This window comes from Pipistrellus hanaki (assembly GCF_964339955.1).
Source record: "Pipistrellus hanaki genome assembly, chromosome: 3".
Lineage (NCBI taxonomy): Eukaryota > Metazoa > Chordata > Mammalia > Chiroptera > Vespertilionidae > Pipistrellus > Pipistrellus hanaki.
This window is the reverse complement of record NC_140505.1, coordinates 19408093-19426819: the sequence shown is the minus strand read 5'-3', so window position 1 is coordinate 19426819 and position 18727 is coordinate 19408093. Positions and strand designations below refer to the sequence as shown.

Sequence of the window (18727 nt, the reverse complement as noted above, 5' to 3'; positions counted from 1 at the left end):
CAGCAGAAACAAAACATAAAAATTCGATTTCTAAGAACAGAAATATTGAAATCATCAGGCATTTTAGATATAAAATGCTAACAAAAATGAAAGGATCACAAAGATGCCCATTGAAAAAGATGCCCACTCTCACCACTTCTATTCAACATAGTATTGGAAGTTGTAGCCAGAGCCACTAGAAAGAAAAGGCATCCAAGTTAGAAAGAATGAATAAGGTTATCTTTGTTTGCTTATGATATACGGTCCCATTTATAATAGCATCAAAAACAATAAAATACTCAGAAATAATTTTAACCAAAGAGTTGAAAGACTTGAAGGCTGAAATTATAAAACAATGTAAACTTTTGAAAGCTGTTTCTCTAATATCAGGAACAAGACAAGAATGCCTAATCTTTACTCTTATTCAACATAGTATTGGATGTCCAAGCCAGAGCATTTAGATAAGTAAAAAAATGTAGAAGCATCCAAATGGGAAATAAAGAGTAAAATAGTTTATGTATGCCGATGACATGATCTTATATGTAGGAATCCCTAAAGACTCCACTGAAAAAACAATTAGAACTAATAACCAAATTCAGTAAATGTATCCATCTTGGCACCCAATTTTTCTTTCTACAATTTTCATTTCTCTGCAAGAGTTAAGCCTCTTTTATTAAGCATCCAGGTTTTAGAAGTCTTTACACAATGCAGAAATTAGTGAGGAGCAAAACATGAATGAAGACAGAGCCTTTGTTCCCTCCACACATCTTTTAACCACCGTGATTACCAATCCACCATGAGGCATTTGACATCAGCATTTTTCCTCACAAAGGATGTGGACAATAAGAATGAGAAAGCCTGAAGAATCTCATCCAGTAAGGTAATTGTCAGTCAAGAATCCATGTGCACTTCACAAACAACATGGTTGGCCCTTCGAGAGACAGACTCTGGAAACTGAAGCATCTCATGTAAACCCTTGAGAGTCACTTTTGCTTTGATATATTTCCAAAGGTGACATAGATCATGTCTATAGCATCTGAGCCTACCAGCCTCTTCTTTGGCTTTAGCTCATTGAGATGTTGCTCCAGATCAAGAGCTCCTCTAGCAGGCTGCTGCAGCCTCTTTCGTAATGATGTCTCAAGTACCACCCATGTGTGGTTGCTCAGAGATACACCTTGCATTTCATTTTTAATTACAAACTTTTTAAACTGACTAGATTCTGGCAGTTGCTGATGATTGCTTTTATATCCTGCCAGTTCTCAGGTGTTCTTCTTTATACAGCTGAGCTTCATCTTTGTATCTATTTAGCTGGGAACACAGACTAGTGCCTTTGTTTCCAAATCTTCACACATTTGAGCTGCAACTTGAAGAATCTGTTCAAACATTTGGAGAGTGATGCCAGAGATTGTTGAGTGGTGTTACTCACTTTGGTCAGCTCCAGACTCAGTTTCTTCTACCTGGTCTTTCCGGTCTGTTTCTAATGCTTTCCGCAGCCAGGCAATGATGTTTGAAGTGAGAGTTGACATATACATGGGGAGCAGCTCAGAGACCGTGTTTGAAGAAAGCAAAACCTGCAGGGCATTCATGTCCACTTCCAGACACAGCTTCACATTTCCCACCATTTCTGTGCTTGGGTAGATATTTAAGACCTACAAAAACAGGCTTATAATTGGATTTGCTTCTAGATCTTCCAACTCAAGCTCCTGTATCCCTATACTAGGGCCTTGTGGTACATGTTCAGGTGGTTTCTGAAAACTTCATAATAGGGAGAAAAACACTTAACCATCAGGTTTTTGGCAAAGATGAGATGATCCAGGATGTTCTTACTTATTATTTCCAGGTGGCAGACAAACTATATCTTGTCAGACTCCTTGGTGTCTGCCTGTGTGCCCTCAATTCTAGTCAAGGTTCTGTCCAAAATGGTGAATATTTTCTCCTTTAATTCTTAGGCGTACTGGAAGGAAAAAGCTAGTTTTCTCTTTTTGGTCAGGTATACTGCCTGCAAGTGTTTCCAATTTCTTGAGCATGGTAATAATCATATTGATAGTTACTCTAAAGTCTTTACTTCATATCTAGATCATCTGTGGGCTGTATCTGTCTTCTAGATGCTTAGTTTTTGTAATTTGAGTCTCTCTGTTATTCACAGTAATTATTTACTTATTTATTAAAAAAAAACAAACAGAGTAAAGGAGATTATCAACATTGCCATATATCAGAAATTTAAAGAAAGTGAGGCTTGCTGGCCCATCTGAAGGCTAATTTAGGTTGCTAGAAAAAAGCATAACTTAAGACAGAGATAAGAATGATTCCAACCAGTTTATTGAATGCTGGATGATGTGCAGGGAAAGTATAGCAATTCTGAATAATACTAATTTCTGGAAGACAATTCATTTTTTACTTATTAGGAATTACAATAGGAATTGATCACTTTGATTCAATCAGAAAATGGGAGCATTAAAACTGATTTCAAGGCTCAGTGAGAACTGTTTTAGTTCTAGTTTGAAGTAATCCTAAAGTAGGACCTTTCAAAACTCTCACTAAAAACAAAGCTTGCTCACCTGGGCCCACTCCTTTTGCCAGGCCCTGAGTGCCAGTTTCCACCTCCCTAGCCCTTGGAGGTTAGCAAAAGCCCTGCTTGGCTTTCCAGCTCCATAGCGAATCTTTCCTCCTTAGCTTCTCAGCCTCTCATGTTGAGAGTCTGAGGAATAAACAATTCCCTCCGGGTAAAAAGCAGCACAGAAAGTTATGCTCACAGTTTTCAAATCTCTTTCCTCCCAAACATAGTCCCCTAGATTCCAAGATGCCTTGATAACTTTCAACTCCATTTCCCACTCCCAGCCCCATGAGACCGCTGAAAGCTCTTAGCCTTAAAATTCAACTTGATCTCTTGTTTAGTACCACTTACTACAGTAATTGGCAAATGCCTTGAGGGAAAAACTGTGTGGAATGGTGGACTCACCGCAATGTTTTTCTTTTCTCTTGGATCACAGCCTTTCGGTTCTTACCGATGATGTTGTTCTATGATGACTTCAAACAGGTATTAAAATTTCTTTTTATCCAGTTACAGTTTTTTTCCTTGCCACAAGGCTTGGTCTGTTACAACTACTCCATTGTTGCTCTAAACAAAAATGGAAAAAGCATATTATTTTTATGTAAAAATAGGAATTTTTTAATATATCTGAAAATTAAAAACAAACTTGGCAACACTGGGTCCACATTCTTACATGGACATAATGGCTGGAGGGAAGTAGCCTCTGGCAGTTTAATTTCAAGGATATGTTCTCCAGTGTTCTTTTATTATCTGAATCACTCAGGAATCCCCGAGATTAAAAAAAAAAAAAAAAAGAGGGTCCCTAATCATGCTTTGGGTAATGCTGACATCTAATTGTGCTGTATTAAAGGACAGCTAAAAGGAATGTGAGAATGCAGTCAGAAAAGTAACGGGAAGATGAGAGAGTGTTATTTCCTGGAAGTCAAGGGAAGAAGTCATTTTAGGGTGGCAATCCACTGGCCTGAATCCTGCTGAGATCTCTAGTCAGGCTCTACTGTGTGACTTCGATGTACCCGCGACCAGAAAGAGTATTTTTAGCAGAAATGAGGGCTAAACGCCAGGTTGGGATGGCTTAAGTATCGCATCAGAGATGTGGGAAGAAGGCAGTGAATGTAGACAATGAGTGAAAAAGTCTGACTGTGGCAGGAAGGCAGGAGAAGGAGTGGTGTCAGGGGAAAGAGTGGGTTTGAGTGATACATTTAAGATACCTCCTTCTTCTCAGTGCATTCGCTGGCCTTTCCTGGCAAACTTGCATGATGAAATACTGCAGAGATATTTTCTTGAAGACAAGACAGAGTGAAAGACAGCCAGCATTTTCACATCTCTCAAAAGAAAGTAGCAAATCTTGCTGGGCTATCTGGAGGCTAATTTGAGTTGCTGGAGAAAAGAGTAAATGAAGGCAGAGAAAGGGCTGACTTCAACCATTCACTGGCGCAGAGGAGTCACCACCGCGCGTTGTCAGAAGTTCTCCAACAGTCTGAGACAGCAGCACAGATTCTGCTTCATTTTTCCTCTTCAAAAACAAAAGGGATGCTGGAACACATCTCTCCCCGCCAACCCTAGCTACAGGGATCTGTTAATTGGCTCTCCAGTACAATTACAGAAGCAGCCTCCCTGATGATAATTGTAAATGACTGAGAAGATCAGGTTTACCTTGTGGTGTCCCTGGAGGCAGCAGTTAGTTTAGTCTGAATTTAGCGTCAGCTGCCCAGGTTCCTTTCTTCTCCTCACGCAGGGGCTGGACTCATTCTATATTCTTTCAAACCCAATTAGGGTGAGGGCCTTTCCCCCTTTTCTCCCTCCCCTCCCCTGCAGCCCTCACAACTCTTCCTGGCTCCCCTCCACCTCACTTTCCAGCACTCCTGAGCATGCCAGCCCAGATCTGAAGTTAGAACCCAGAGCTGAAGTCAGGTGGCTTTTAAAGGTTGGGCTCTTTTGTTTTCTTGGCCTGGAAGAATCAACTCCTGGCTTCCAGCTTTAAGTTACTGTTCCTCCAGGAAACTATTCACCTTCACTGAACTCAAGCTCCCTTCACTCCTTTACAGCTTGAAGGTACTTACTAGCCTGAGGATTTGATAGTTAATTAGACATGCTCCCATGTATCGGTGGTCATAAATAGAAGTTAACAGGCCAAAGAGTTAAATGGAGAAGGTTAAAACCAAACCTCTGGCTCTTTCATTTTCCAGAAACCACTATGTCTGTGTGTGTATTTATATATGTACTAGTGGCCCATTGCAGGAAGATTCCAGCTTCGGTTGCTGCCCTGCCTGCTTTCCTTCCTTTTCTGCCACCCAGCCCTCACCAGCTTCTGCTTGCTTCTCTGCAGCTTCACTCCCTTCTGCAGCGCTTGGCTTCTTTCTACACTGTCTTCAGTCTTCCCTCTTGCCTGGATATGCAAATTAACCGCCATCTTGGTTGGGTTTATTTGCATATTCACCCTGATTGGCTGTTGGGAGGGGCTTGAGGATATAGGGAAGGTGTGGTCAATTTGCATGTTTCTCTTTTATTAGGTAGGATGCATATGTATGTATGCTATATATGTAAATGTGTAACATAATGGTTATACATTACATATTTTGTGTATACCTAAACAAGTTATCTGATAGAGGGTATTTTTGCTCTTGCTCAAAATAACAAATGGTTAGCTATTGAGTAGAGCCCACTGTGGATTTGTGTTCTGATTTCCTGTTTCAGAGAGTGCACTGGGATATGTATACCAAGGAGGATGTGAAATCTCTTTAGCTTTATGTTAGTTTACCCTATTACCATTATTTCCTAAATTTGCTAACTTGATTTTTTTTATTAATTTTTTATCTGTGTCCACATATATATATATATATATATATATATATATATATATATATATAAAGGTTACAAATTAATTTCTTTGTACTGATTTTATGTATAGTTCACTTTTTTATTGTGGTCAAACATAACAAAATTTACCATCTTAATCATTTGAAGTGTATCATATTATACTTGTGTTTACTATATACACATTGTTGTATAACAGATCTCAGGTCTTTAGAATTTTTTCATCTTGTAACATTAAAACTCTATATTGAACAACTCCTTTTTTCCTCTCCCAGGCCCTGACAAATCATCATTCTCCTTTTTGTTTGTAAGAGTTTGATACGGGAGATATGACTACCTCATAGAAGTGGAATTTTCAGTGCTTCTCTTTTTGTGCCTAGCTTGTTTCAGTTAGCACAGTGATCTTCAACCAGTTTGCCATAAGAGTTTCTAAAACATGCAATACCTGACTCTAGTCAGGGACTCTGACCTCTTTTCCCTTAGATTGTCTTATAAAAATGGCATTTCTTTAAAAAAATAAAATAAAATGACAATAGCCAACACAACAATAGCTATCTGCTGTGAATAAATCAAAATTATAGGTTTTTTATTTTGTCACATTGACAAAAAAAAATCTATTTTTGGTGTGTCACAACATTTTAGTAATTGTTTTATGTGTGCCACGAGATGAAAACGATTGAAATTGCTGAGTTAGCATAATGTCCTTTAGGTTCATCCATGCTGTATCATATAAAAGAATTTCCTTAGTTTTTAAGGCTGAATAATAGTTCATTGTATGTATATATTTTGATTTTGACTTGCATTTTCTTGATGATTGGTAATGCTGTCTTTTCTTGTGCTTCTTAGCCATTTGTAAATTCAAGTCATTTGCAAATTCAAGATCATTTTCTAATGGGATTGTTTGGGTTTCTTTGTTGTTGAGTCATAGAAGTAGTCTCACTTAACATATTTTTGCTTTTGTTGTCTGTGCTTTTGGCACCATATCCAAGAAATCATTGCCAAATCCAATGTCATAAAATTTTTCCTCTATGTTTTTTCCCATGAATTTTATAATTTTAAGACTTATACTTAGGTCTTTACTCTATTTTGAGTTAATTTTTGTATATGATATAAGGTATAGGTCCCATTTCATTTTTTGCATGTGTATGTCCAGTGTTTTCACCACCAGTTGTTGAAGAAGTATGCCACAGATTTTTAATATATATAGTCTTTTCATTATCATTTGGATCTCAAAAGTTTTTAATACCCATTTTGAAGTTTTAAATTGACCATGATTGATTAAGGTTTTTTGTTGTTGCTTTATTTCTAATTAGTGAATTTTATTGTTGAGGTCTGAGTATTCGTTACAAATGTTGACATGTATTGCAATGTGCTTGGTAGCATATCATTGGTTCATAGAGAATGGCCTTGTTAATGACTTCACGGATAATTAAAAATGTGTGTGTCTGTGCTAATAAAAAAATGTCGACTTGCTACCTGTTAGATTATTTATTACCATCTACCTATAATATTAATCTCCATTAGGTCAAGCTAGTTAAAACTATATAGTTCATACTAGATTACATAAGTACCAATACTTTCTTCTTGATTTTCAGTTTTTTAGAAAAGTATATTGAAATTCTTCCCTGTAATTGCAGATTTACCAATTTCTTTTTGTAATTTTGTCAGTTTTAGTTTTATACATTTTAAGGTCTTGTAATAGATATAAAGTTCCAGAACTGTTATATTGTTTGCTAGCTAAAGATTAGTATTTTGTTTATAAAATGAAATTATTTTCCTCAGTAATGATTTCTGCTATAAGGTATTCTTTATTTGATACTAATAGTGCCAATACTTTTGGTCTGTTTTTCTGGTATATCTCTCTTATTTTCTTCCAATTTCATATTTTCTGAATTAGTATCATTTATTATATAAACAGCATATGATTGTTTTTAAATCTATCCTGAAAATCTTTATCCTTTATCCAACAAAATTGATCCATTTACATTTATTTAATATCTTATATACTTGTACTTATTAACCTTTGCTTTCTTTTTATATGCAATTCTTTCAATTTTCTCTCCTAAAAATAGTGTGACTTTTTATAAATTGAATCATCATTTTCTTTTTAATTTCATTTTTTGTCCTTTTGCTACTGAGTTTTTATCAACTGATTTCAGTCATGTATTCTTCCTTTTCTCTTTAGAATTTATTCTTCAAAAAGTTTTATATGCTACAGTTATTATCTCTGCTTTTCTCCTGAATACTGCTTTCATCTTACAATAATTGTATTCAATCACATCTCTTTCATAATTCCTATATATTTTTTACCAATTAGTTCCAACATAGTCTTAACTCTTTTAAAATTACTACTATTACTATTATTGCAAATGATATCTGTTTATATTTACCTTATATTTATTTATTTATTGTCTAAAGTTTTACATATGTCTCCTTTTTCCCTGCTTAATTCCCTCCCCACCCAGCCATTTCCATTCCAGGAAAGCCCCCACCACCCCAGTGTCTGTGTCCATTGGTTAGCAATTAGCTAAGTGAAATAAGCCAGTCGAAGAACAATAAATATCACATGATCTTGCTCATATGTGGAATGTAATGATCAACATAATTTGATGAACAAGAATAGATCCAAAGACAAATGGCTGGGGGGGGGGGGCAGAGAAGTGGGGAAGGGAGTGGTGGCAGTTAGAGACCAACCAAAGGACTTGTATGCATGCATATTAGCCAATTACTTTTTATTGCTCCTTATATATTTGTCCATCTTTTGGGATTCATTCTCTTCTTATTGAAGTATATTTTTTCTAATTCTTTCATAAAGGTCTCTAAGTATTCTTAGTCGAAACAGTTTTGATGGTCATTTAGATAGTGCAATACTCATATTTTTACATCTGTTATTTTCCCCTCAGAATTGTTATGTTATTGGCCCATTATCTTCTACCTCCCCCCACAGTTTCTCAATGGCAATCCCTTGGTAGAAAACCTACTTTTCTGTCTAAGTATGGATATGTCTGCATGTAGATTTAATTTTCCTGACCACAAATCACTATACTTCTTATATCTTAGGATTCTTGTATTTTACAAATTCTAAAAATCTTAAGACTTTTTTTGGGGGACGGGGGCATCTTCTTATCTCCCCACATAAAAACAGAGTTATTATTTATTTGTTGGACTTTTTCTTTCTTTCCTCCATGTCTCTTAACATCTCTTTTATATTTTCCATGTGTTTATCTCTCTTTTACTTTTTAAGTAAGTTCTGTAGATTTATCTATTTCTGATTTATTTTTCAACTTCTAAATTACATGTATAATTTAATAAACCATTTCTAGAAGTGAGTCTTTTTCAACTCTGCCTGCTAATTTTTAATAGTATCCTTTACTTTCAGTACACCTTCTCATATTTTTGAAATTTTTAAATCATTAACCATTTTTTAATGTATAAATTTTATGGTCTTTTCCAGATTGTTCTACTATCCAAAATCTGGGGTCATACTAACCCTCTTGTCCAATTTGTCTGCTGAATCTATCTCACTTAAAAAGATAATTTCCTCATTTCATTTCTAACCTTTTATGAGCTTATTGTCAGTTTTTAAAAAAGTATTAAATTCACTGCCCCCCAACCCAGGGAGTCCTGTTGGTCATGAGTGTAGAATTCTTTCCTGCTCAGTATTATTAATTTATTTCTACCAGTTACCTCAAGGGGCCTATTAGTCTGGTACCAGATATTTCTCAATTTTAAATTTCTGCCATGTAAGATATGAATTTGGATACTACAACTGCATATGATATTAGCTTATAGCTTCAATTTCTCATGATAGGTGTTTTTTTTATTGGTTTGTTTGTCTATCTGTATCCCTAAGATAAATTTTCATATTCCTTTCTTGGACAAGTAGGGTGAGTATGTTTATTAGCACTTATACAGATGGACTGAACCTTCCCAGGTGATGGTTAAATTGTGTCTCAGTTCTCATCTATATGTCCCGGCTCCAAATGGTATAATCTCAGCCAATTACTGAACATTTCTCTATATGAATCCTATAGCTCTCACAAATACATTTTTTTTTTTAATATGAACTCCCTCTTGCTTCTGGCTACTTGAATTCACTTTGTCATTCTGCTGAAATCCTAACAGCCAGAGTGATCTTAAAAAGTATTAATGACAGCACATCATTCCATTATTTAAAACTATTAGAGAGTTTCTTATTGTGCTAAGAATAAAATATAATCTGTTTCTCTTGGTCTACAGAATCTTTCTTAATCAGGTCATGCCTATGTTTCCAACATCATCACATGTAACTCTTCTTTTGGCTTATTCACTATGCTCTAACCACACTGGCTTTCTTTATTTCCTTGAATAGTTTGAGTTCCCTTTTCCTAAAAACAGTTTTTTCACAAGCTCCCACCCTTCAATGGCCCCTGACCACCACATTCTCTATCACATCATATTCATTTTCTTCACAGTACTTGACACAATCTGTACTTATTTTGTTAATTTATTCATTTGTTTTATGAATGAATGCATGCTCCATGAGGAAAGCAACTTCATCTTGGAAATTCCTCTAACTCAGAATCTAACACCGTGGCTGATACACTGTATGTAGTGAGTTCATAAATATATGTTCAATAAATGAAGATGGAAGTTATGTTAAAATCTTCTAGTTCAACTTCTTTCTTTTATAAAATGTAAAAATGAGCTGGTAAAATAGCTGAGAAAGATTTGAGAATTTGCTCATGATCACAAATGTTTGAAGTGATACCTAAACCAAGTACTCAGCCAATTATTGAACAGTTCTCCTTTCTGGTGACCACTCCACTGGGGATAGAAGAGCTATATTAGGAATTTGGGAAGGCAATGGCGAACACAGGGTGATCCATCACCTCCATCACACTTAAATGATGTTTCGTGGAATATATACATATTAATTTATTTGGAAAGGAAGAATATAGCTTTTATCCAATTTTCAAAAGGGTCAGCAGTCTTTAAGATAACTGCTGACCCACATATTGTTTACAAACTTCAAGTTGCTTGCATGTTTTCTCTTGTCTTCATATCATTTATTCTATTAATAAGAATTGAACAATTGATATGAATTAATTATCCACTATATTGTCAAAGGATCTAGTTTTATTACTTGTATCAAAATGTTGCCAATATAGGTAAAGGGCTTGGTTCTGAAGCTATAAAATCACTTGGCACATAAGTCTAGAGGTACCCTGCCAATTTTATTTATCCATAGTGGCAGTATAGAGCCCAAACATTGGCTATGGTTGCATATACCTCAATATTTCTTTAGCCATGTTTCAAATACCCATTCCAATAAATACTGAAGAATAAATAATTTATTATTCTAATTAATTTGCTCTGTTGGAAATGAGATCATTTGTGGGATAAGATTTTACTCTGGGGAACTGAGTGAGACTGGGATGCTGAACAGATCAGTCAATATCTGTACAGAGATAGATTTTTGGATTTTGAATACACACATGGCTCCTCCATACTTTTTTCAGAAATATTTTGTTTCTGTTAAACCAGCTATGCGTATAAAATGGCCCAGGGAATGGGGAGAAAGAATATTGTTTATGCAGATGAAAGTAGCATACCTTCCCAGGCCATGAGCCATTCCCCCTTCCTTCCATGAAGACAAGTCCTCTACTCAGAGGCACCTCACTCTGAGCCATCCATAGTGGGAGAGAGTGGCAAAATTGAGCCCAGTACCCACTTTCTTCTAGAAATCAGAATGTGAGATCTGGTCAAAGGACAGTTTAATTTCCCATACACTTATAACTCTACTTATAAATTTGAAAATGCAGAAACATGTATTTTGCCATTTCTATGTAAAAAGAGAATGAAGAAGAAGACAGGTAAGCTTAAAAAAGAAAAAACAATATTTCCTTGGTTTCTGAAAACTTCCCTTACAATTATTCTTTTATCCCACACAGATTAGGCTGATTTCATTATAACATAAGCTAAGTAAAAATTTTATTTCCTGTAAATGATTTTTGTTTTGTTTTATTTCTTTTATTTGTATGGTTGGAGACATAATATGTATAAGTACTGGAGTAAAAAAAAAAAAAAAGTTTTGCATGCTGATTTGATCACTTACTTGTTAAATGCAATAATTTAGAAATACTAATGATTGTTTATCTGAAATTCAAATTTAATTGGGTATACTTTACCTGGCAACTTTATTTATGACATAGTTTCTTTCTTTGTAAAATCTATCCTATCTAATAAAGGAGGAATATGCAAATTGACCATTGCGCTATAACAAGATGGCTGCACCCAAAGAAGAGGCAAGGATTCCATAACACAGGTGACTACACCCACAGCAAAGGCAGAAATCCTGTAACACAAGATGGCCATGCCCACAGCAGAGGCTGAGTTTCTGCAAAGAGCCTGAATGAGCAATCAGCAGGGACCTGAGGCTGCATGGCTCTGGGCTGGGGCAGGGGACCTAAGGCTGTGCTCCCTGCCTGGTGGGGCTTGACAAGGGGCCTTAGGGCACACCCCCTACCCAGTGGGACTTGTCAGGGGACCTCAGGCCACAGACCCCACCCCAGCGCAGGGCCAGAGGACCTGAAGACATGAGCCCACTATGCGGGGCTTTATAGGGGACCTCAGGCCATATTTCCTGGCCCAGGCTGGGAGATCTCAGGTTGTACACCTCGCCCTGGCGCCAGGCCAGGTAACCTGAGGCCATGCTCCCCACCCGGTAGGGCTTGATATGGGTGGGGCTGGCAGGGTCTGTATCTAGCCCAATAGGGGTGGGGCCAGCCACATCTGGATCTTGCACAATTTTGAGGTGCATGTGTGTGAGTGGGGACTTGACTCTGGTTCCTGTGGCATGCCTGAGACTCTTGACAGGAGTAAGATTTTCATATACATTTTACTGATTTTCTTTCATCTCTGACACTTCAATTATATAGATATAGCAATATTAAAATGTTTCCTCTAATTAATTCCCTTTTAATGTGCATGAATTTCATGCACTGGGTCATGGCTAATATTTCATGGCTAATATGCAAAGTATCTCCTCCAGAGTTTGACCAGAAGACCAGGAGTTTACTCACTCACTGTGCCATGTGCTGACCACCAGGGGGTGGTATGGGATGAAGGAAGGCCCTGGCCAGCAGCTGGAAGGCCTCAAATAACCCTGATAGCTAGCCAGGTCTAAGGACCCTATCCATGCATGAATTTCATGCACCAGGCCTCTAGTAGAGGTAATAGTACAAATCAGCAAAGATGTTTTTAAAAATGTTAATGATATAAAAAACATTATGCAAAACAATTTATGAGAAATATGGTTTATTTTTCTTTCCTCTTCTCTCCCATCTATCTGGTATCTATGGCACAAGCAGGGATTGCGTATGAAGCTCATCATTACAAGACCACCGATTGCGAGTAAATACTTTCCGGATGTACTGAACTTTTCTTTCTTATGTTAAATACCTGGGTGAAATGACTTAAGATGAGGTTTATAGAGCAGTGAATTGATTCTTTTGGAATATGTTTGTTATATGTCTTTATTCTTGATTTACAAAATTTGGAAAGTTATATATTTCATTTTACTTGATCTCACCCAGCCACTCCATTCCAAGATATTCTAACATTCATTCTTGTGCTAGGCATATATTAAGGTCTTGGCTTTATACAAATTGGTTTCTAATTCAAACCAGCATCTCCCCAAATGGTTTTTCTGACCTCCTATAGTTAGAAGAAAGTAAAAGTATGTGGAAAAAAAGAGAGAAGAAAATAATACACTAGTTTACTATTTGCCAGTTTGAGGAGAAAGAATGTAAGATTTTTTTTTTTTTTTTAATTTGGAAGCTCTTTATTTCTTGTCTTCTGTGTCTATGTCCTTCTCATTTTTATTTTGATTGCTTATATTCTCTGACTGGGGGGACCCAGAAGTGCCTGAGGACTTTTTTTTTTTTTCACAGCTTAACACATTTTCTTTTTAAGGGACACAGAGCAATGAACTTCCTTACAGAGACATTTTAAAATCATATATTTATTTATTTATTGCACCAGATCCAGCAGAATTGGATCAGCCTTTTGCTTCTTCCCAAATAGTGTGGGCTTGCTGATCAACCATGAAGCAATGGGCATGGCAATGGCATGCTTCCATTCTTATTTATCTTGTTCAAAGTCATCATTTTCATGCCTTATAGATAGCTAGCTAGGAGCTTATGGAGAATACCAGCAGATCAAGTTTGAATAGGCACAGGCCCCGCAGGGTGCTCCTTCATATTTTCCTTTCCCGGATGTGTCTGGGGTGATAGTTCACCACTCTGAGTCAAAATGGATTGCTTAGAATTACTAACAGAGGTAGTTTTTTGCTCCCATAAAGGGACTGGTGCGCTCAATAGCTGTGTTGTGGTCTGGCCAACAGGACTGGTTGTGGGAGGGTTATTTATGCCTGAAGGTGACTTTGAGGCCTGTGGTGTTGTATTTATAGTTTCCCAAGAAAAATCGTTTTCACGACAAGGAATGTTGAAAGGGATGGCACAAAACACAAGGTCTGAGGGAAGCAGCTTAAACTCATTGGCTGGCCGGATAATCACAAACCTGTAAGAAAAGGCAAAGATGAGTCAGAGCTTCCACAGCTGGGACAGGGTGGCAATAGGCAATGGCCAAAGTGCAGCAGTCATCTCGATGGGCCCAAAGAGGAAATGCTACTGTTTCACTTTGCTTCATTATTGTTGTTTTGTTATTAGTATGTCTGTACTGGGTGACTAGTATAGTCAGAGAGGTCCTTGAGTAGAAACTGGGAGACTAGTTTTTATCCCCATCTCTGACACTAACCGCTCTTATGCATGGCATTTCCATTCTCTGGGCCTTGGTTTTCTCATTATTTTAATGGGAGAGGGATACAGCTGTGGTTTGGACTGATAGATCTCTAAAGACCTTTCTGATCCCAGGATTCTTTGCTTTCAATATCCACTACTCTAAGGACTTCAGCTAGCACAATACTGAGTACTTAGCCAAGCTTGATCAAAAGTGGAAGATCATGTGCACTCCAGATATTTCCATCCTGACTTGGGCCTACCCTAATGCTTATGCCACCAACTTTTACATGGAACGTAGTTTGATCAATGAGGAAAAGAAACAAAAATTAAACTAAAGTTGTATTTGAAACCTTGACTGGTATGTAACTACCCTGTTTCCCCGAAAATAAGACAGTGTCTTATATTAATTTTTTCTCCCAAAGTTGCGCTAGGTCTTATTTTCAGGGGATGTCTTATCTTTTCATGCTCTAGGTCTTATTTTTGGAGGATGTCTTATTTTCGGGGAAACACGGTAGTGAGTATTAATGAGCCTTAAAAAACACCCAGAGACTGGACCTGCATGGAAAGAATGCAGGGAGGCAGGATGCCTTACACAGCATCAGGCACAGAGCAAATCCTCAAAGCAAATGAGTTACATTAACTAATACCCCAGTGCTCATGTCAGAACCAGGATAAACTTTCATGACTTTTCATTGCCACCCCAGGTGATCATCTCTCCTTTCGAAAACACCAATCTCAATTCAAGGTTGACTTTCTTTTGCTGAATAATCTTCCCACTTTTATCTTTTCCACTGAATCCTCTGTAACCTCTATAATATCCTAAACAAGGTCAACAATAATCACATACTCCCTTTAGAACAGAAATCTCATTTCCTTCCCTGCGGTTCTCTCAGGTATGGACAGCATATTATCTCAATTACCATGTGCCACAAGTTTGCCAGAGGTGTCAGGGGAGGGGATGGAGTTCAGGCAGAGAGAGGAAGGGTTGGAAGGGAGAGAGAGAGAGAAAGAGAAAGAGAGAGAGAGAGAGAGAGAGAGAGAGAGAGAGAGAGAGAGAGAGAGAGGGAGAGAAGGAGAAGGAAGAGAAGAAGGAAAAGGAGGAGGAGGAGGAGGAGGAGGAGGAGGAGGAGGAGGAGGAGGAGGAGGAGGAGGAGGAGAAGGAGAAGGAGGAGGAGGAGGAGGAGGAGGAGGAGGAGGAGAAGGAGAAGGAGAAGGAGAAGGAGGAGAAGGAGGAGAAGGAGGAGAAGGAGAAGAAGGAGAAGAAGGAGAAGAAGGAGAAGAAGGAGAAGAAGGAGAAGAAGGAGAAGAAGGAGAAGAAGGAGAAGAAGGAGAAGAAGGAGAAGAAGGAGAAGAGAGAAGAGAGAGAGATATCAGCATTAATCATCCTCCCCAGTGCTGCTTCCAGAACATCACTGCCCCCTCAGTATCTTTGTGGTTAGGGCTCTCAGTCCTATTACCCTCCCTCTTGATTCACCGATGTCATCTATAGAACTACATGTTTATTTAGGCCTTTGGCACTTGGGACACCTCAATCTCTAGTGCCTCCATCATCTTACACACCTCTAGTGTCTATGTGGTTTATAAATTCAACATCCAGTCATATTTCTTCGACTTCCACTACCCAGTGAAGTGATCTTTATCTCCAAAGCACACTTTCCTGGACACCCGCTGGATATTATCATTTCCTGATATGTCTCCCCTCTAAAACTTTATGCTTCAATATATTATTGACCGAATAACTTGCTATCACTCTTTTGCTCTCATTCCCATGCTGAGTACATCTACTCTTTCACTTCATCAGGACTTCCAATCCTTTGTCCTTTCATATTACAGTCTACAATCGCTCCTACAGATCCACAGTAAACCTCTCCCACCTTTCCTCTTAGTAGTTAATCTAAACTCTTACCTATTTCCCCACTCCCTGTGATATTTCCTCCTCCATCTTTTCTCTCAGCAATGACTATCCCTGTACTTTACTGAGAAACCCTAGTGTTATATAAAAATTCCTTTAGGCATATCCCATCATCTATAGCTAAATTTTCTTGGCATCCATTCTTTTCTTTCTTTTCTCCTATGTACAGAGAGATTATCTTTCCTTCTATTCAATACTACTCCATTTTGAGTAAATTGGCTACTTTCCCCTTCTTCCTGAATGATTTTCTATTAATCTATTTCTACACCAATATTTTTAATTTTCCTCTTTTATGGACTCCTATCCATTCCTACTGTATGAATATTAGTTCAGACCTACATTACTGTGTTGTCGTATACTGTTGTATACTCTCTTTTCTCCTGCTGTCCTCTATGTACATTTCCTATATCTTCCCCATTGTTGTCAGATTGATCTTTCCTTAAACTTAAATTTGAGTATGTAATTCCCATAATTAATATGTATGAAGCACAGTGGCTGGAAATGAGGCACTCAGTAAATATTTACCTAAGGAATCCAGCATAAAATAAGTAAATCTTTCCAATGTGAATAGTGGCATTTAACTTTAAAAATTACATAGTCAAAGATGGGAAGTTACAAAACAAAACAACGTAAAAAAAATACAGAAAAAATAAACCTGATTCAAAATCTGGGTCTACATGTCAGTTTTCATTGGGTACAGATAGGCCAATGTTACATGGCTTATATTATCAATCATAATTACCATGATTTATTCATGTCATTTACATGCATTCTTCCTTATTCCTACAGCATCATAATCTACTTCCTTGCACCCTTCTTTGCAACTGTGGACCCTGAGTTCTGGACCTCTCTTTCACCTAGAATAAAGCAGTTTTGGCTTTTATGCTTGGATGTGTGGCTAGCACTTTCCAAAGTAGCATACTCCCCTTTTGTGATCCGGATTGCGCTCCTCGTCATCATCTATCAGGCGGTATAGGCCAAGGCACAGGATTCCACAATTATTCAACAAGCCACAGAAAACTTGCCCAAATGTCTTTTTTGGCTGGGGAGAGAAGAGAAATACATGTTTATTGGCACTTTAATGAAGCAATGACAAACCCTACTGGAGTGTCATTTGCCTTTACTTGTAGGGTTTGGAAGACCTGGACATCATCTCCTAACATCTATATGGTGGCAGTACCAAGTGGCTTGGAAGTGAGGCTTGTGATTAGTTTTGATCATCTAATCCCAGTTTATCACTCTGGTCTTTCAAGAGTGATAAATTGGGATTTCACCAGTCCTCACCCAGGACTTGCATGTTCATGAAACCAGCTCTCAGACATCCCCCTGGATTGCACCCAGTTTGTTTGGTGGGTGTGGTATGATGATTTTGGTAACCATTAGGACGTAACAGTAAACAACAGGTTGGAATATTCCATTTTCAGGGAACATAAATAGGGTATTAAGTGACCTCCAGGGAATGATCTTCTTATCCCACTCTACAACAGATTATAGCTCCAAGCACTGCTCTTAACACTGCTCTCAGGGTATAGCCAACAAAGGCTCTAGAAGGGCACAGTGGGTTCAAAAGCAGCAGCTAATGGGTTCAGTGAAGTAAAAAAAAAGAGAGCAGTCTTTCAGTTCTCCCCAGTATAAAGGACAAGGTGAGGACCAGACCTAAGTGGAGAAAGAAAAAAGTGTGTTCACTGGTGCACTGTTATCTCTGATACTGACAAATTGTCAGTGCCTATTGTCCTGGGCATATAATCACTCACAAGTCAACCTTTGGTGAGGAACCCAGGACCACAAAAGGACAAAGGGCCGGACTCTATTGGAGAAACTCTGGAATGTTGTTTGCACCTGGAAGTCAGATGCACAGAGCCCATAATTGTTGAGACATACCTGGCACAGAGGCTTGCTGCTTGTGAAGGGGGTTTTGCTGATGCCCTCTGAACCAACAAAATATGTTTCTTTATAAAGAGGCCTGCCCTAGCTGAAACCGGTTTGGCTCAGTGGATAGAGCATCAGTCTGCGGACTGAAAGGTCCCAAGTTTGATTCCGGTCAAGGGCATGTACATTGGTTGCGGGCACATCCCCGGTGAAGGGGTGTGCAGGAGGCAGCTGGTCGATGTATCTCTCTCATTGATGTTTCTAGCTCTCTATTCCTCTCCCTTCCTCTCTGTGAAAAATCAATAAAATATATTTTTTTAAAAAGAGGCCTGCCCCTACAGATACACTGGAGAGCTGAATGCAATGTCAATACAAATTAAATCCAAAAGCATTACACTGATCAACAGATTATTCATTCCCAGGCTGGACTCTATTCTGACCTTCCAAATGCCAGGTGCTCCACTGAGTCTGCCAGAATGGTTTTCTTCTCCCAGCCTACTGTTCACCAGTTCAGTGGGCTAAGAAAACTCAAGCCTTTTCTGCTGGCTAGCCCAATCAGTTTCCTGATTTCCTCTGACCTGATTAGATTTATTTAGTGTTTCAGGGAGAGGGGGCAGAGCTGGGTCAGGTTGCCTTAGAGGCACCCCTGCTTTGTCACTGATAGACAATGTGGTCTCAGGTGAGCATTTGTTTCCCTGGCCCTTCTTGATCTATACAGTGGAACTAGTAACAATGTTTACTATGCACATTTTCAGACAGATTAAGTGTGTGGAGGGGAGGCGGGGAAGAAGCAGTGAGACACTGGACAAATGCTCAGTA

General features: G+C 38.2%; 1 protein-coding gene across 1 annotated transcript in view; it reads right to left on the bottom strand.

The window, feature by feature from the left end:
- Positions 1-962: 962 nt before the first annotated feature.
- The window catches only part of KCNU1 (potassium calcium-activated channel subfamily U member 1), a gene marked incomplete at both ends in the record, with an annotated part of 133883 nt that continues 116118 nt past the window's right edge, over positions 963-18727 (bottom strand). Inside the window, 4 exons of the mRNA XM_084876253.1 lie at positions 963-1153; positions 1406-1628; positions 13663-13906; positions 16945-17081. Coding sequence (XP_084732379.1) covers positions 963-1153; positions 1406-1628; positions 13663-13906; positions 16945-17081 — 795 coding nt within the window. The remainder of the gene's footprint in view (positions 1154-1405; positions 1629-13662; positions 13907-16944; positions 17082-18727) is intronic.